The sequence below is a fragment of the Aquarana catesbeiana genome, linkage group LG04 (genome assembly GCF_042186555.1).
Source record: "Aquarana catesbeiana isolate 2022-GZ linkage group LG04, ASM4218655v1, whole genome shotgun sequence".
Lineage (NCBI taxonomy): Eukaryota > Metazoa > Chordata > Amphibia > Anura > Ranidae > Aquarana > Aquarana catesbeiana.
The window spans coordinates 336,040,768-336,060,444 of NC_133327.1; the positions used below are offsets into that span (position 1 = coordinate 336,040,768).

A 19,677-nucleotide genomic window follows, 5' to 3' on the forward strand; every position below is an offset into this window, starting at 1 on the left:
TATTTCCAGAACCGAGGGCTCCGCGCGGGAGGGATGTCATCGGGGCTCTGGCCACTCACAGCGCAGGAGCCCGCGATCCTGGAAGCAAGGATGGGAGAAGATGTCAGCCCTCTCATCGGTGACTGGGCTTCGTTCTAAGGTGAGTATTTCATAAGGTGCTAGTATGCAATGCATACTAGCACATTATGCCATTGTCTTGTAGGTTTTTTTTGTTTTTTTTTCTTTTTTTTTTTCCCTGAGGTTTACAACAGCTTTAAGGCATTTCATAGCAACATTGCCTCAACCTATATGAGAGAAAGAGAATTTATCTCCCTTCGAGTAATTGCTCAGTTTACAAGCCGGCCCAACACGTTGTATTTCACAGATACAGTATATAAGATTATAAATGCTGAGAAAGAGCCTAAAATACCGTCATACATAGGAAAATGGGAGGTAGAAATTGGGGGTGACCTTGAACGAGCAACAAAGAAAAAAGGTGTTGAAGCTGGCACATGTTTCTTCAATAGAAACATACACAGCAGAGATAAATTCTAAATGTTTAGCAAGATGGTATATCACACCGGTTAGGGCACATAAATACCAAGCAGGAAAGTCACCATTATATTGGAGAGGGTATACCGAAGTGGGACTATATTTTACATTTGGTGGGGATGTGTTGGTGTATCTAAATCTGCTAGTCCATCTAACACTCCACACCCCTCAGACTGACAATGCTGCTGTATGCTGTACCCCTGTGCTCCTTCACTCAGAGTGTAGCCCCCCTAATAAAGGAAGTGTGATGCTGTCCAAATCACCAGGTGAAAACTTAGGGAAAAGGCTAAAAAAGAAAACGAATGCAGCCACCACATCTAAGGATTGGTAAGCTGAAAATAAATACATGTTTGTGTGGGGTTTAATACCGCTTTAAATATGTGGAGCTGTCTTTTCAGAAAAAAAGGCTAAAGCAGACTATTAGAATCACTGTCACATCTGTTGGCGGCAGGGATGAAGGATCCATGCAGAAAGAAGAAGGAAAATGCGGGCACTATTCACAGATGGAGGGGCACAAAAAGTTTGCCTTGCAGTAGGTAGTGGATGATCAGTACCCCTCATGCCCTTTAATAAGGGATAGAGGATTTTTTATGATTCATTTTGTGTCAACAGTAAGCCAGCACATACATATTTACCGATGCTACTTCACCCCTGAACTAGTGTGGGGGGCAGTTGGAATTTTGGAGTTATGGAAAGGCTGATTTTTTCGAAATTATTTTAACCACTTAAGGAACGCCCCCCCCCCCCCCGTACATATAGTACGTGATTTTTCCTTCCAGGCCTGGGGTGTGCGCACGTGCCACCGGTGACCCACTCCCGCTGGGTCTGGCAGATCCGATGTCCGCCGACCCTGCCGTTCGTTCCCGAGGCAGACAGAGCGGCGTAAACAAGACAGATCACCGTTCTGTGACAGGAGAAGACAGAAATCTTGGGTTTCTGCTAAGCAGATCTCTGTCTTCTTACAGTACAAGCACCCACCACAGTTAGAAAGCACTCCCAGGGAACACATTTAACCCTTTGATTGCCCCTGATGTTAACCCCCTTCCTGCCAGTGTCATTAGTACAATGTCAGTGCATATTATTTAGTACTGATCGCCGACATTACTGGTGGGAAAAAAAAAAATCAATAAAAATTCTATAAAAATACCCCATAGTTTGTAGACGCTATAACTTTTGCACAAACCAATCAATATACGCTTATTGGTATTTTTTTTAACCAAAAATATGTAGCAGAATACATATGGGCCTAAATTGATGAAGAAATTTGATTTTTTTTTAATTTATTGGATATGTTTTATAGCAGAAAGTAAAAAATTTTCTTTAAATAGCTGTTATATAGCTGGAACTGTTAAGTTCTATAAGTGGAACTTAGGAAAAAAAATCCAGGCATCTTTGGAATTATATATATATATATATATATATGACTTTTGTAGAATTCCACTTCGAGAATCTGATGGTTCATATATATGTAATGCTTTGACCTGGCTTAGTACACAGAGCATGCTGTCATACAATGCAGATTATGTGCATTTCAATGGTTTCATCGGTTTACACATTCCTTTGTGGCATTTATTACTTGGAGATGCATATATTAATATATTCAGAAGTACACAGCAGTGTTTTTCAGACAGAAATCTCACAACACAGATCTGTTGTACTCTATAATTCTATACAGTTTTCTAATATCACATTAGTAAAAACACAAGTGTTCCTTAAAAGGAAATGCATTATGTTTTCCCCTTGATTAACCGCTTCAGCCCCGGAAGATTTTACCCCCTTCCTGACCAGAACACTTTTTGCGATTTGGCATTGCGTCACTTTAACGGACAATTGCGCGGTCGTGCGACTTGCACCCAAACAAAATTGACATCCTTCTTTCCCCACAAATAGAGCTTTCTTTTGGTGGTATTTGATCACCTCTGCTGTTTTTATTTTTTGCGCTATAAACAAAATAAGAGCGATAATTTTGAAAAAAACGCAATATTTTTTACTTTTTGCTATAATAAATATCCCCAAAATTATATATAAAAAAAAATATTTCTTCCTCAGTTTAGGCCGATATGTATTCTTCTATATATTTTTGGTAAAAATAATTGCAATAAGCGTATATATATTGATTGGTTTGCGCAAAAGTTATAGCGTCTACAAAATAGGGGATAGTTTTATGGCATTTTTGTCATTACATTTTTTTTTTACTAGTAATGGCAGCAATCTGCGATTTTTATCAGGACTGCGACATTATGGCAGACACATCGGACATTTTGACACATTTTTGGGACCACTGGCAAATGCATTGATTACTGTAAAAATGTCACTGGCAGTGAAGGGGTTAACCACTAGGGGCGATCAAGGGGTTAATGTGTTCCCTGTTGTATGTTCTAACTGAAGGGGGAGGAGACTGTGTAGGGGAGATGACAGATCGCTGTACATACTCTGTATGAACAGACGATCTGTCTGTTCTCCCCTCAGAGAACCGGAAACTGTGTGCTTACACACACAGATCCCGGTTCTCTGAGTGCCCCGAGCAATTGCGGGAGTCCGGTGGTGATCGCGACCGCTGGGCACTCACATCGGCTCCATGGGCGAACGGGGGGCCCAAGTGGGCAAATATAAAAGCGACGTAACATGACGGCGATTCAAGCAGCCGAGCCATGTTGCCGCAGTACAACTAAAATACACCTGATGATGATTTGCTGTGGTATAGGCATACCTCCCAACTGTCCCTGATTTAGAGCAATGTCTCTCTGTCCCTCTTTCCTCATTTGTCCCTCATTTTGGTCTGAACTATATAGTATATAAAATGCACTTTTTATCTTTCAAAAAGTGTTTCCCAGTGCTAAACCTTTCATCCAATTTCTAAATTGCTGCATTTCTACATTTTAAAAGCCAATATAAAGGAATAGTAGTAAAAAAAAAAGCATTTGTGGATTTGATTAACTTTTTTGGGGGGTTAATTCTCCTTTGAGGGGGTGTGGCAGGGGGTGTGTCATATGCCTACATATATTTGCTAGTAGGTGTCCCTCATTCCCATCTCAAAATGTTGGGAGGTATGGGTATAGGGAATATTTACAAATGTGCCTTTTGCCTTGAATTCTTTGTGAAAAAATCAGTGCATTTTCTGGTATGTGTACTCTATATCTGCAATGTGAGAGCCAAGGTACTGCCTCTGACTGCTAGTTTCAGAGATTTGGAGTGAGAATTGGTGATGTCACTCCTGTGCTATTTACTGTTCTCCTAAACTGAGTGCTGGTCTTAAGGGCTCTTTAGGATACAAGTCATGCACCAAAATACAAGCCATGGTAGACATTCCTGCAATAGCAATTTCATTTTTTGTGAAATACCCCTTAGGATTAGTCTACACTTTTTCTTGGGGCAGAGCAAGAAAAAAAAATAGCCAGTTGAGCCACGTTTCTAGTGCCCTTCAATCACCTTCCTTAGTGTTAAAATAAAAAAAAAATCCTGATCACTTCCTAGAGTAGTACTGTTTCACTATGGTAACACTGCACTGCTCTGCTTACTTAAATACTGTCAACAGCCAGTATCCCTAATCACCGCCACGCCAGTCATATGGTAAGGCTGTACTGTACTGGTGACAGTACACATAAAAAATTGTGAAAAAACTACATTTTATTTATTTTCTACATTTTCCCAAAATTTGTGACCAAAAATTAGAACTTTAAAAAACTCGTCATGCTCCTTACTAAATACCTCAGACTGCCTACTTTGTCAAAAAGAGATAATTTGGAGGGTATTTGTACTGTCCTGGCATTTTAATACATCAGGATTAATCAATTTTCATATATATTATATGGCTTGTAGACTCTATAACTTTCAAACAGACTAAGTAATATACACTGAATTGGGTTATGTTTGCAAAAGAAATGTAGCAGTATAATTGTTGGCCTACATTTATGAAGAAAAATTACTTATTTGCAAAATTGTATGACAGAAGCAGAAAAATTCTACTTAAAAAAAAATCTATTTTTATTTATTTAGCAATAAATAAAAATCTCAGCGGTGATTTAATACCACCAAAAGAAAGCTCTGCTTTAAAAATAATGATAAACATTTTATTTGGGTACAGTGTAGCATGACTGAGTAATAGTCATTCAAATTGTGACAGTGCTGAAATCTTTTAATTTTCCCTGGGCAGAAAGGGGGTGAAAGTGTACTGTACTGAAGTAGGTAAAGGAAACCTATAATTAGAAAGTATGGCTGATGCCATTGCTTACTTTCAGGAAAATACTAGCTCTTTGTCTGTCATGTTGATCAAATAGCTTTGGTAAATTACTAACTTAGAACAAGTATGCAGATTCGAACTGAATTAAAATTACAATTCCTGATCTGCACGCCTCGGTCTGGAGTTCTGCTTAGGAAGTCAGTGAGCAAGCAGGCTTTTATTGCAGCAGGGGCAGGCACTGTCCCTTCTACAATTAAAATGCCCCTACCTGCCTGCTCGCTGTCTTCTTCAGTGCTGTAAACTGAGTTGCGCATGTGCAGCTAGTGCCAGCATGACTAGCTCTTGCACATGCGCAGGAGTGACATCATCCCCCCCAGCCAATGAAGAGGCCCTAAGAACGGCACTTAGAATAAGGTGCTGGCGATGGCAGGGGACATTTGGACATGTAAGTATTCACCCTTTAGATCTGCTTTAAAGTAGTTGTAAACTGAAATGTCCCCAATAGTTTAAGAAACAAGTCCTCAAGTGCTAAACCATAGATCAATCATGAGGGTTCAATCAATTGATGAGTGGTAGACTGAACCCATTGCAGCTGACCAAGGACATCTGGAAATGTAGCAAAGAGAATTGAAGGGTGGTCAGCGCTCAATGGGTTAATGAGGAAAATAGTTACCAAGTCAATGGGATCAGAAATAGTTAAAAGAAAAACAGTTTAATACACAATTTGAAAGCTTGTAATAAAGTTATATTAAGAACTTATGTGTAAAAATGAGCCTACAATACTACTGGAGGTCACCGGGGCAGTAAAAAACTAACGACATCCAAGAATGCTGGCGGAGAGAGGTACGGATGGTTCCAATGTCCATGCTTTGCCAGAAGGAATCCAAAAGGATGGTAGGGTCCACTATCCGGAGATGGAAGTGCGGGATGACATGAAGCTGGAGCTGTCGCGGGTCACATGATGGTATGTAACCGCTGATAGCCTTGGGAAAGCCTGATGGTGTGGCATTGTTGATACCGGGCTCATGTGGAAGCCAAGCGGTGCCTACCGTCAGGATGGAGGAGGTAGGGGCCGGGAAACCAGCGTGGAATGCAGGCTCACTGTTGCTGTGATGATGCATTTTGCACAAATGCGCTTTGTCATGACAGGGGGGGGGGGGGGTGGAGAGACACACACACACACACACACAGAGGAGAGCTGCAATGCCGGAGGCACGTATTCTGACCACGCTTTCAGGCAGCCATTATAAATGTGGTCAGCTCACAGGGGGGAAGTCAGGACCAGGCAAAATCAAGCAAGTACTGTAGGAGATAGAAAGGGGCAATTGACAAAGCAAAAGCACTATGCTACAGCTTGTACCTTAAAGAGACAGGAGCATCATTTTTTTGGGGGGGGGGGTAACAATCACTTTAAAGTGGTTGTAAACCCCATTTATGAAAACCTAGGAACATATTACCTAGGAACATATATCTGTACTGTTTACTTATCTCTCTCTAAAGCTTTAAGTCCCCTATCTTTCTGCTGCTCTGTTATGAGCAGAGTCACTTCTGACAAGCTCTCTGACACATGAGATGACAGCCGCTGAATATTTCTGTCGGGGAAGGAGCTTAGAGAGAGATTAACAGAGAGTTGGTCTATTCACAGTGCAGCTCTGCATGTTCCTTCATTCCTCTGCCTATGTGGAGGGGGGGTGTCTTTCCTCCAATCAGCTCTTACGCAGTGTATGCCCAGACTCCACACCCACTGCTGAATGAGGAAACAAGATTTGTAACACAAAGTGCACATTCTAAAGAGTGTAGAAAGCTAATGACAGCAGATATACATATAAAACTTATGTAGGGAGATTTGATTCATCTCTGTGTATCATCTGAGGCTATTCACTTCAATGGGTATATGTGAGGGTTTACATCCACTTTAAAGTGGTTGTAAACCCTTACAACACACTTTTTGCTACAGGTAAGCCTATAATAAGGCTTACCTCTAGCTACCCTGGATATCTCCTAAACCCTAACGGTTTAGGAGATATCCCCTGTATTTGCATGTGCCGACATGATCGGCACATGCGCACTGAAGCAAACTGAAGCAATGGCACATACATGCCGTTGCTTCAGTTAGACTGTGCCATTATCGGCGGCTGACGTCATCGCGGCTCTGGCCAATCACAGCGCCGGAGCCCGCGATACCTGGAAGTAACTCTGGGAGCGATGTCGCTGGCCGGAGCGGTGAACGAAGATTGCTTCGGGGGCTTCGATCTAAGGTACATAATACCTGCATAGCATACTAGCTCTTTATGCCTTTGTCTTGCAGGTTTTTTTTTTTTAATTATCAAGCCACATACATCCATGCAACTACCCTTTTTATAAGGAATTCTAAAAAAGCAGCCTCTCAGGTGATTTCTAGCAAGTGGTTATTATTTCAGTGGCAAGACACCTTTCACATTCTACTATGCTACAGACCACAGGACCGAAGACTAATCTCCTTACACCCTTTACCGAATTCTTTTCAATACACACCCTGAAAACTAAAAACTTTCTGATACTCGGGGATTTCAACCTCTGTTCAAACTCTACCCAAGACCCCATCACCACCGCCTGCATTAACCAACTGGAAGAACTAGGTCTTCAGCAACTGATAAATGCTCCCATGTATGGTTCAGGACACATTCTGGACCTCATCTTCAAACAAAATATGGACAACAACATACTGGACAACCGCTACCATGGACGGACCACCACGCTATCAAATTTAAAATCACCACCAACACCACCCTCCAAAAACCAAAACACGCAATATCAACACAGTGGACCAGATCTCAGAAGAAACTACACTCGGAACTCTTCAAAACCACATTATCAAACAAAACAGCAATGCTAAATTTAAACCACTCAACGGAACAAACACTCAACTCCCTAAACAAGGCATTGCTACAATCAGCAGACTCAGTGGCTCCAAAACGTAGAACACTCATCCGCAAAAAAAACTGTGGATGGTTTAATGGCACTCTTACTTTACTGAAGCAGGAACACAGAAGAGCTGAAAGAGCCTGGAGAAGAAATTCTACAAAAGAAAACCACACAAACTACAAAGTACTCACTGAGAAATATCACAAAGCAATATTTAAAGCAAAAAAGATCATTTCTCAGACACCATCTCAACAGCCTTAAACCGTCCTTGTGAACTTTTCAGACTAGTCGCGCAGACGATGAACCCTACCTGCCTAGAGCCCCAAGCAAACGAAACTCAAAACAATTCAACAGAAAATAACTACCAACCCCATTCAACTAAAGCAAATAGAGGAAATTGATACGAACATCACACAATCACCAAATTTTTCGCTGATCCCTATCACCACGGACACCACCAAAAACATCATCAGAAGCCTCCGAGACAGCACATCACCAAACTACATCACTCCCACAAAACTCCTGAAAGAATGTTCCGACATCTTGGCTCCTACTATAACACATCTCATAAATCAGTCGTTCAAAGAAGGGATTGTTCCGATCGCCCTCAAGCAAGGTATCATCAAACCCCTCCTTAAAAAACCCAACCTCGACCCTAAAGACCTTAACTACTGCAGGCCGGTAACAAGCCTCAACACCATTTCCAAGATTATGGAGAAAGCAGTAGTACAACAGCTACAACTCCACCTGGACACACATAAACTCTTGGACCCACTGCAATCAGGCTTCATATCGAGGCCATGGCACAGAAACGGCACTCAAAATATGGGACGATGCCCTAGAAGCAGCAGATGACGGAGAATCATGTCTCCTGGTACTGTTGGACCTCAGTGCAGCGTTCAACACAGTGGACCACAATACTCTACTCATCTGCCTCACAGAAGTAGCAGGAGTCACAGAGTCAGCTCTACTATGGATCGCATCCTTCTTAGGCAATCACTCACAGACAGTGAAACTAGGAGCCTTCACCTCTGAAACTCTAACAATTTCTTATGGAGTCCCTCAAGGTTCACCTTTATCACCTGTGCTCTTCAACATCTACATCCGTCCACTCCTCAAAATCATCAGAAAATTGGACCTCTGCTTCCACTCATACGCTGATGACACAACTCTACTCAACTAGAAAAAAGCCTCACATTGATAGACGACTGGATGACCATGAGCTCCCTCAAACTCGACGGATCCAAAACAGAGCTTCTCCTCCATGCAAACCGTAATACAAATAATAAGACCCCATGGACACCACCCACCATCCTCGGACAGACCATCTCCACAAGTACCAAAGTCAAAAGTCTCGGAGTCATCTTTGACTCAGAGATGTCAATGGATGCACAAATAGGATCAGTAGTCAGCGGATCTCATCATCTCCTCCGTCTACTATGCAGACTCATCCCATTCATCCCAGAAGAGGACAAGGCAGCAGTAGTTGGAACAATCATCAATTCCTGACTGTACTACGCAAACTCCCTCTACATAGGACTACCTAAATACCAGATTGCATGCCTACAAGTCATCCAAAACACGGCTGCAAGACTGGTAACGGGAAAAAATCCCTGGGAATCCATCTCCCCATCCCTGAGGACCCTACATTAGCTAACCATAAAGGATCGGATTACATTCAAGACCCTCTGCCTCACCCACAAATGCACACAAGGTAATGCTCCTCAAAACTTATGCGAGAAAATAAAAGCTACACACCTAACCGCAGTCTTCGATCAACTAACCAAAACCTCCTCCTCATTCCCAAGTCACGCTACAAATCAAAGGGAGGACGTAGATTTGCAGTCCAAGGACCACAGCTATGGAAAGCTGTACCCACCAACATCCGCATGGAAGAAATCCATCGGGCATTCAGAAAAAAACTCAAGACCCACCTCTTCTAAGAAGCAGGACAACACAGGACGGATCAAGCAGCTCAAGGCGATTCAGTTTGCATTTGTTGCGCTATACAAATCACTCACTCACTCACTCAAGAGATTAAAATCAGTTGTGTAGGTTAGCCTGGGGCTACACTGGCGAGTAAATCTATTTAACAGCCATTTCATTAGAATCACATTAATTCCATCATGCTGCACATGAGACGACTACCAATGAGTCTCAGCAGCATGTACCCTACTCTCCAGGTTTTCTTTTATTTAGCCTCTTTTTTGTTAATCATTACCTGAATTACCTATACCTGTATACCTGAGTGAAATAAGCTCTCAGGCTCGGTTCACACTGCCACGACTTGGGATCCGACTTGTGAGAATGTAATTTAAAAAACAAATGGAAAAAAATAATTTAAAAAACATTTTATTACCTTTTCTTTCAAAACTTTCTTCTCTGACAAAACACACAAGTGCTAGAAATTTTGTAACTTCCTTTAGATACAAAACTGTTGTGTTGTTTAACTTTATGATTGCCAGAGACTCTTTGTCATAAGGGGTACCTGCTCCCTTCAACCTGTTATAAAAAAAGAAATAAAAAAGAAATAGTACCATTAAAGAAAACCCAAACCTATATGACATATACTGTAGCTTACATGTAAATGTTACATAAAAAAGAACATATTTTACCCAAATGAAAAAACTGTTACTTTTCCTTGTCTACAATTTCCAATTCTTTACAAACATTCTTATACATTTGTAATTGTTTGATTCATCAATATATTCTGTACTGTAAAGTTGAAATTGACATTACAAGTGAAATCTACATTTCAGTACCATACCCATAGATGGAAGAAATATCAATGACAACATCAATCATGTCGCAGCACAGCTCGTATGTCTGCATGTCCACTGGACTGCTGTCTGTTGCTATGTAGATTTTACTGACTACATCAAAAAGGAATGCTTTCTCTATCCCTGAATTCTGCAATGAAGAATGACACGGAGATTAGAATTGGAATCAATACTGATCTAAGATGCATTATACAGCTATAACATTTCTTGTTATTTGGTTGGTATGGCTGGTAGTTAGAATTCATTCTCAATTTCACAAATTGTTAAATTCAGACAATCTATTATGGATTCTTTTTGATGGTTCAGAATTCCCAAAATCTTCTGCCACCAAGGGTGCTTCAAAGGCCTTATATATACTGTATATTCCTGCTGTTGCCTGGGCATCCTTGACTGCCAGTGCCATCGGGTCCCACCCTTTTATCTTAGTATTCATGGCAGAGTTTTTAAAACTAACTGCCTCAGGCTGGCTTTGGTCTCATCATCTCATCTGGTAGGGCTTCCAGGAGATTCCCACAGCACTCTGCACAAATGTACATCATTTGCTGCTATGTAATGCGTACTTTATTGAAACCAGGTTCAGATTTTTACTGATTTCACTGATTCTTCCACTTTTACATTTTTAGAGGTTCACTTTTGTTTCTTTTATTTTTTATTTGGCTAAATCATAACTGATCAAACTTTTCAGAGGTTCATCAAAGTACACAGAGCATGTGCATAAGTACTCTCCTTCTGCCCCGCTGTTGCCCCGCCCCCCACACATATGAAGGCAATTCCTGGCTCTCAAAATTGAAGCCAGGACTTGCATTGTAAATGCAGCAGCGGCTTTTTGTCAAGAAAGTAATCCTCTGACACTGTTTATCAAACGTTCAGAGGAAAGCTACAACATTACTTATGTACAGTATATACTCTTACCCTTATTTATTTATGCTTTTCAACCCTTAGTTCATCCTAATCAGCCCCAATTAACTCCTTCTTTCCCTTCTTTCTTTAGGTAATATTATTAATATTCCTGATTATTCTTTTTTTTGTTTGCTTATTTTGTATTAAAGTGATACTAAAGGATTAAAAAAATAAAAATAACAAACATGTTATACTGACCTGCTCTGTTTAATGGCTTTGCACAGAGCAGCCCCGATCCTCCTCTTTTCAGGTCCCCCACCAGCACTCTGGGCTCCTCCCCCCTGCTGAGTGCTCTCATAGCAAGCTGCTTGCTATGAGGCAATTGTGCATGCTGCTTGCTCCTGAGCCCGCTCTGTGGGTCCACACACAGAACAGGGCTCAGCCCTGCTTCTGCTGCCTCCTCACTGGCTGTGATTGACAGCAGCAGCTCCTGCTGCTTTGCCTGAGCCAATGAGAAAGGAGAGAACTGAAAGATCCTCTGCTGTCTGGCACATTGCTGGATTGAGTTTGCGCTCAGGTAAGTATTAGGGGGGTTGGGGAGAACATAGAATGCATGAAGGTAAAAAACGCTCAGGCTTTAAAACCACTTTAAAGTGGAGCTCCACCCAAAGGGTGAAGCTCCGCTTGTTTGCACCCTCTCCACTGTAACATTTGGCACTTTTTGTTGGGAGGGGTGAGAGGATACATGGTTTCGACAGGTACCTGCTCCCGCTTCCGGGTAAAAACGCTTATCGGCGATCTACAATGTTTCTGGACCCTCCTCCTTCCCCCCGCTGCCTTCTGGGACACACACAGGTCCCAGAAGATGACAGGACCACTCAGAAAGGGCAGCGTGACTTGCGCATGCACAGTAGGAAACCAGCTGTGAAGCCTGTAGGCTTCACTGGCGGTTTCCCTTACTTACAATGCCAGCACCTGCACCCCAAGCCGATTTATGAATCGGCTTGGGGTGCCGGCATTGCGGGATCCCTGGACAGGTAAGTGTCCTTATATTAAAAGTCAGTAGCTACAGAATTTGTAGCTGCTGACTTTTGATATATATATATATTTTTTTTTTTTACAGACTGGAGCTCCTCTTTAAGTATTTAAACAGTCCAAAAGTAATATATTATTACCGTACTTCAAAGTTAATATTTTGTGTAGATATGAATTATAAATCACCTTTTTAGTTCAGTAATCTAATTTTATTATAGGAGCATATTTATAATGTAATGCATAGCAAATTTGGCCATCAGGCCTTTAGGTATAGTTATAATGCACATTATTGACCCACTGGATTGGGTGAAAGTTGCTCCTATTCACTGTACATCTGTATTTTCCATTCTATAGGAAATTGAAGCCTCAGTAACATTCATCATATCTACAGTATAAGAAGGCACGTTAGAGCCCCAAGCCCAGTTCTCGGTTTTATATTTGATACTTTGAGAGTTTGATTGTTTTTATGAATGATTCATTCATTGATCCCTGTGGAGGAACTGTTATGCTTGTACTAGCGCACACCCCACACACATTTTATAGATTGTGAGGTTTATGAAGTGGAACTGCAGTCAAACTGCATCAAATAGCAATAAAATATTGTTTTTTATTTTTCTGAATCTTCCCATAACATTTGTATGATTACTTCTTGATTGGACCAATAGGTCCATTATTTTTCTACTACCAATAAGAAGCCAAGCTGCCCAGCACAAGTGTCAATTACAGTTAAAACTACAGAAAAACTAGAAATTAACCCACACTTAGTGTCCCAATCATCCATGAAACTGCAGCAACCTCTATTTGAATACAAGATATGTGCATGCAAAAAACAACACAAAGTGCGGTGTCTCTTTAGATTTTCATACCAAGCACTAAAGTGCTATAAATGTTAAATTTATATATATAGAATATAGAACTGAGCAATCAGTGGTAATTTTATTGCTCAGTTCTCTGGCTTAGAGCTGGCGGGGGCAGCTGCGGTTTCAGATTCATGCTGCAACCATATAAGTGAGTATAGATGTTTATTTTTTTGCTATCCTGCTTCTCCTTTAAGTAGTGGATGTATATGAATTATTTAAGAACAGGGATATCATTTAGTGCCACTTTAAAGTTCTTTTAAAGCTTCATGACCATCTAAGAATACTCTGCTCACTGCATGCACAATGCTGCCGTGCAATTTCACTGCAGAATGAACAGGATGTCACCCTGTTAGGCTGAAGGCTGGTGACAAATCACTAAGAAACTGCCTGACAATCTTTATGGAATTGCCTCCCACTATCGTAGCTAGGCCTACGGCTAGCTAGTTAGATTTGATGGCATTCAGTGCTTGTGTTGTGCGATTCCACAGAGGTACAATATGTGTAATGCCGCGTACACACGGTCGGACTTTTCGTCTACAAAAGTCCAACGGACGCTGACGGACTAAAGCTGGCTGGTAATCCGATCGTGTGTGGGCTTCTCCGGACTTTCAACGGACTTTTTTAGCCTCAAATCCGACGGACTTTAGATTTGAAACATGCTTCAAATCTTTACGTCGTAAGTACGACGGACCCCGAAATCCGCTCGTCTGTGTGCTAGTCCGACGGACAAAAACCCATGCTAGGGCAGCTATTGGCTACTGGCTATGAACTTCCTTATTTTAGTCCGGTGTACGTCATCACGTACGAATCCGTCGGACTTTTGTGTGGTCGTGTGTAGGCAAGTCCGTTCGTAAGAAAGTCTGCCGCAAGTCCGCCGAAGGTACGTCGGAAGTCTGTCGGACAGGCTGTCGGACTTTTGTAGACGAAAAGTCCGACCGTGTGTACGCGGCATAAGACTCTCCTACTCATCTCAGTTACTGGTGATGTGTTACTAGCTGCAGAGTTGCCCGTGTGACATCGGCCTTAAAGGAAGTGTAAGCATAACAGATCTACTGGCACCACCAACAGGTAATAAAACGATGTTAGGGGCTAATTAGAAAAAACTGCATCTGTGTACATTCTAGTGACAGATTGCATCATATGTCTTTTTTTTCACTTTCAACCTAAAACCCTCATTTGCATTTGTTGACATTTACTCCCTGCTCCTGCCATGAATTTGCATGTCTTCCAAGGGCATACAAATCTGAGCAGGCTGTCTGTACTTGTCTGCATTTTTAAAATATGCCCACTGAACAGATTTCTGTGTCTGCAAAGCTGTCAGTTACTGTGTAGAAGAAAAGTCTCTCCATAGCAACCGGCAGTAAGAAAATATAATGCTTTTGTTAAGCATAACCCTCCAGCTATTTCAGGTCTGGAGTGCCAGCGATGTATATTGATCACTATGTACAATTTATTTGCTATTAAAGCGGATTTCCACCTAAAAGTGAAACTTCCACTCGTTTGTCTCCCCCCCCCCTCCGGTGCCACATTTGGCACCTTTCGGGGGAGCGGATACCTGTCTTTGACAGGTACCCTATCCCCACTTTCGGGAGACTGAGCCACAGCGAATTACGTCAGCAGTTCGGCTCCTTCCCCTGCCACCGGGCCAGTGGGAGAGCGCAGCGTGCCTCAAGCATGTGCAGTGGGGACCCGATGTGAAGCCGTAATGCTTCACTACTGGGTTCCCTTACTGGCAATGGCGGCAGCAGCACCCGACAGCTGATGGAAACGCCAGCTGCGGTGTCGACATCGCTGGACTCCAGGACAGGTAAGTGTCCTATTATTGAAAGTCAGCAGCGGCAGTATTTGAAGCTGCTGGCTTTTCATTTTTGCAGGGGTGGGCAGACCTTCACCATAACAGGTTTCTTAATTTCTTCTGTGCAACGCTGCCCATAAATAGATTATAGTTGAACAGCATACATGGAAGGGATGATTTTACCTCTATAAACAGCATTTGTTCCAGCTATTAACAATACTGTTGTAAGGATTGACAGTCTTTTTCCTGCAGAAACCCCAGCTGCGTAACCACATTGTGAGTGCTTTTCTCCATCCACTACAAGTCTCCACCGCCAAGCTCTCTGAAATTTGCTTTTGGATGACTGAAAGTGGTTGTAAACCTCAGACATAAACAGTGAACAAAGCACATCTCTCTATTGTGTGTACTAGCCTGAATCCAAGGTACCAAGTCTGGTTCTTCTCTGATCTCGCCTCTCTCTGCATGACTCACTCCTAATACATTAAGCAGACACTTCAGCTTTCTGTGAGACAGCCCACCCTCCTCCAGCACATAGCAGATGACCCATACCCTCAGCTCTATGTATCTCTGAGTCTGTGAGGGGGGGTCACCTCCCTCCAATCAGCTATCACATTTCACAGAGCTCTGTGCTTTAGCTCTGCAGTGTGTGTGTTTTGGAAGACCGTAGGAGGTAAGAGGGGTGCAGGTACACAGGTACAACTCATGTAGGAGGATGTTTTTAGTCTCTGTATATCATCTGGGGCCAGTCACTTCACTGGGTACATGTAAAGGTTTTCAACAACTTTAAGCTGGCCATAGACCAGTAGAATTTCAATAGGACCTTCAAACATTCAAAGGGAAATTCAGAAAAATCATTATTTTAAATTAGGGATTAAAAACCCTAAAAAAATGTGATTGTTATGGTGATATTTTGAATTCTTCATTTGATTTTGGGATGCACATGTACAATAAGCATGCTTTTTCACAAACAAAAACCATATTCAGAGTAAGAATTCCATCCCTCTTCTGTGACAGTCCTCATCACTTTGGTTGAAAGCAATCATTGATATGATTGAATTAAATTCACGTTTCACTTTAAAAATAGCTAATTTGGACCAAGCTGGTCCACACAAACTATTTCCTTCATGAAGTGCTGCACTGGCTCCAAACACTATATGTACTGCATGTAACTTCAGGTGCATACAATACACAGTGCTGGGTTCCGGCTGGGAGACAGAGACCTCCTGCCTCACACTAGGAACAATATAAGAGTTGGTCTATACGTTGCTCAGCCATTCATAGGCAGCTTTGTATTCTGTCATTGAATACAAAGCTTCCTCTGATTGGCTGAGGTGGAGAGGTAGGCTGATGTTGTCACGTTCTCCGACACGGCCAGAGGAAGCTTTATATTCCTTCATAGCATACAAAGCTACCTGTGAATGGCTGAGCGCCACTCAGACCGACTCTATAAGTTACATGCAATACATACAGTGCTTAGAGCCAGTGCAACACTTAGTGAAGGAAATGCAGTAGTTTGTTTGGACCAGCTTAGTCCAAATGAACTATTTATAGTGACAGAAAACATGGAGATTGTTCATTCAATTTCCTAATGGTTAAAGCCAATCAAAAAACAATTTTTTTTTTAACATAATTCTACTTATGTATGGCTTTGGGCTCCAAACACATCTGAGTGTTCTGTAAAAAAAGGCGTGTTGTGCTTGCAGTGCCATTTATTGTTAATGGCACCCCAAATGCAGCAAGAAGATGCACATGTTTGTGTGCGTCATAACATGTGACAAACACGCTAAAGCACACAGTAAAAAAAAAACACACAAAGCTTAACAGCCAAAAAGGTACAGGAGCTTTTTTTGTGCATCTGCCACACGTAGGGCAGCCCATTCAAATGAAAAAAACCCCACAAAAATGCTAGATGTGAAACTAGCCTCAGTTGCATATGTTTAACCATCTAAATAAAGTGGTTGTAAAGGCTCAGGGTTTTTTACCTTCATGCTTTGTATGCATGAAGGTAAAAAATAGGATTTTTTCGTCATGCTTACCTGTAAAATCCTTTTCTTTAAACATCATAATATTCATTACCTACTGGGTTATACGCCATCTCTAGGTGAATGGACACTGGCAGACAAAGTATTATGCCGCGTACACACGATCGGAATTTCGGCCCGCAAAAGACCGATGAGAGTTTTTCATCGGAAAATGCGTTCATCGTGTATGCTCCATTGGTCTTTTGCTGGCGGAATTCCAGCCAGCAAAAGATTGAGAGCATGCTCTCAATTTTTCGGTTGGGAAAAGTTCCTATCCGAAAATGCAATCGTCTGTGGCAATTCCGACGTGCAAAATTCCTACGCATGCTCAGAAACAATTCGACGCATGCTCAGAAGCATTGAACTTAATTTTCTCGGCTCGTCGTAGTGTTGTACGTCACCGCGTTCTTGACGGTCGTAAGTTCAGCAAACTTTTGCGTGACCGCGTGTATGCAAACTTGAGCGGAATCCCGTCAGAAAAGCCGTCATATCTTTTTCTGATGAGAAATCCGATCGTGTGTACGCGGCATTAGACAGGAAGTGATCCCCTATATAACCCCTCCCATACAGGAAATACTTCAGTTTCGTAGCAAGCACTGAATCCTCAAAAGAGGGGAGGGACCTCTGTGTCCCGTGATTGTATTCAAAGAAAAGTATTTTACAGGTAAGTATGGTGAAAAAATCCTATTTTCTTTATCATACATCACCGGACACAGGGTTAGGCTAATATTCATTACCTACTGGGACATCCCAGATCAAAAGCCTTGAGGGGAGGGAGACACCCTGCCAAATAAAAATAGCCATTAGTTTTTAAACGGCAGCCTGTAGTACACTACAGCCGAAATCCAAATCTTCGGCTGCTCTAACATCTACCTGATGATAAAATCTTGTGAACATATGCACTGAAGACCAGGTAGCAGCCTTACAAATCTGAGCCACAGATACCTGATGGCGAAAAGCCCAGGAGGTTCCTACACCCCTGGCAGAATGAGCTCTCACCCTAAAGGGAGGAGCCTTACGTTTCAGACCATAGGCCTGAATGACCAACTGGCGGACCCAATTGGCAATGGAAGCTTTGGAAGCTGCCTGCCCGTTCTTGGGTCCTTCTGGTAAAACAAAAAAGGTGTCTGATCCTTGGATCTCCACAGATGTAGACAAATAAACTCTGATTGCCTGGACGACGTCCAAAGAATGCAGTCGTCTCTCTTCGCCGAACGAGGCTGAGAGAAAAAAGAAGGCAAAACACTGCCCTGATTTAAATGAAAGGCCAACACCACCTTTGGCAAGAAGGATGGAATAGGACGCAATACCACCTTGTCGTGGTGAAGAATTACATATGGTTCCCTACATGAAAGGGCTGCCAATTCCGACACCCTTCTAGCCGAGGTGATGGCCATCAGGAAGGCTAGCTTGCATGACAGCAAGGCTAATGGAATTTCCTTGATAGGCTCAAATGACTGTTTCTGTAACACAGACAGCACCAAATTTCAGTTTCAAGGACACATAGGTGACCTAATGGGGGGAAGCAAACAAATTGCCCCCTGCATAAAAGTTCAGACCAGCGAAAGGGAGGCTAAAGACCTTTGGAAGAATACTGACAGGGCCGAAATCTGACCTCTGATTGTACTCAAAGCCAATCTGATTTCCACAGTCGACTGTAGACTTCAAATGCACTCAGCAAAATGTAGTACAAATAGATAAAAATATATATGTACTTTATTTAAACACACAACAGTAAAAACATTTGCATGGAATGTATAAGATAGTAGTGACAGAGTTACGCAAATTGATGGATATGAAGATGGCATCAAAAGAAAGTCTCCACCCAACATGTTTCAGAATTACATTACAGCTCCTTCATCAGGGTTAATGGAGATATCAAGTGTCTATAATATAAGCACATAGGTCAGAGACAACACAATCATAGGTAAGAGATATAAACAATAATAAGTTACAGACTTACAGCCATATTCAGTGTGTATATTTAAATATTCCACGTTCTATTAAAAGAAAGATAAAGTCTCAAGAGCTCCTGCCCCTCCGGCCCATGCTCACGAAAGTCACAAGTTATGTGGTGAATGGTGAGATCATCGTTTTGTAAAAGGAGCATCGCCAAGTGCTCACATCCATAAGAGGAAAACCAGAGCCCACTGAGGCCTACAGGATGAGATCCTAAAAAAGTGAATAAGATATTAGGACCTACTTGAATATAGAAGGTATACAATGAGTATGTATGTAGAATGATACAGCAACAACTTGCCTGTAAAAGTAATAGAAAGGTGTCTGCACTTATACATCCATATCCAGGACAGAGCCACTGTGATAGCTGCTATACAAGGAGCAAGCTAGAAAGACAAAGAATATAAAAAGATGTATGTATATATAACACTATGTGTATGGGTCAAGATTGTTTCTCCAAACATATACATTGTTGTTGGTATGATATACTCAATATAATGGTGTATGGCTTAGATCTTTAGAGGCTCTGTATAAGTATCACCACACCCACATATCAAGATCTATATATGTGCATGCAGCACATATGACTGGATGAATCCCAGCCCTTAACAAAACCGGCCTATGGCTGGGAAAGAAAAGTATATACCAAGCATATATAAATTATGTAAAAATATATATGTGTGTTGTAAACAGATTAAGCAAAAAGCCAGAAGATGTTGATAGTTGTGTTCTACAGGTAAATAAATATATAGCCATATAAAATACCAAGCAG

At 41.8% G+C, this 19,677-nt stretch overlaps 1 protein-coding gene across 2 annotated transcripts in view; it reads right to left on the reverse strand.

Moving 5' to 3' along the window:
* RRAGD (Ras related GTP binding D) overlaps window positions 1-19,677 on the reverse strand; it is a 71,727-nt gene that overhangs the window by 7,667 nt on the left and 44,383 nt on the right. For both annotated transcript variants that reach the window (XM_073626929.1, XM_073626930.1), the window contains exons 5-6: window positions 10,383-10,525; window positions 9,975-10,117 (exon numbers count right to left, since the gene is read on the reverse strand). In XM_073626929.1, coding sequence (XP_073483030.1) covers window positions 9,975-10,117; window positions 10,383-10,525 — 286 coding nt within the window. The remainder of the gene's footprint in view (window positions 1-9,974; window positions 10,118-10,382; window positions 10,526-19,677) is intronic.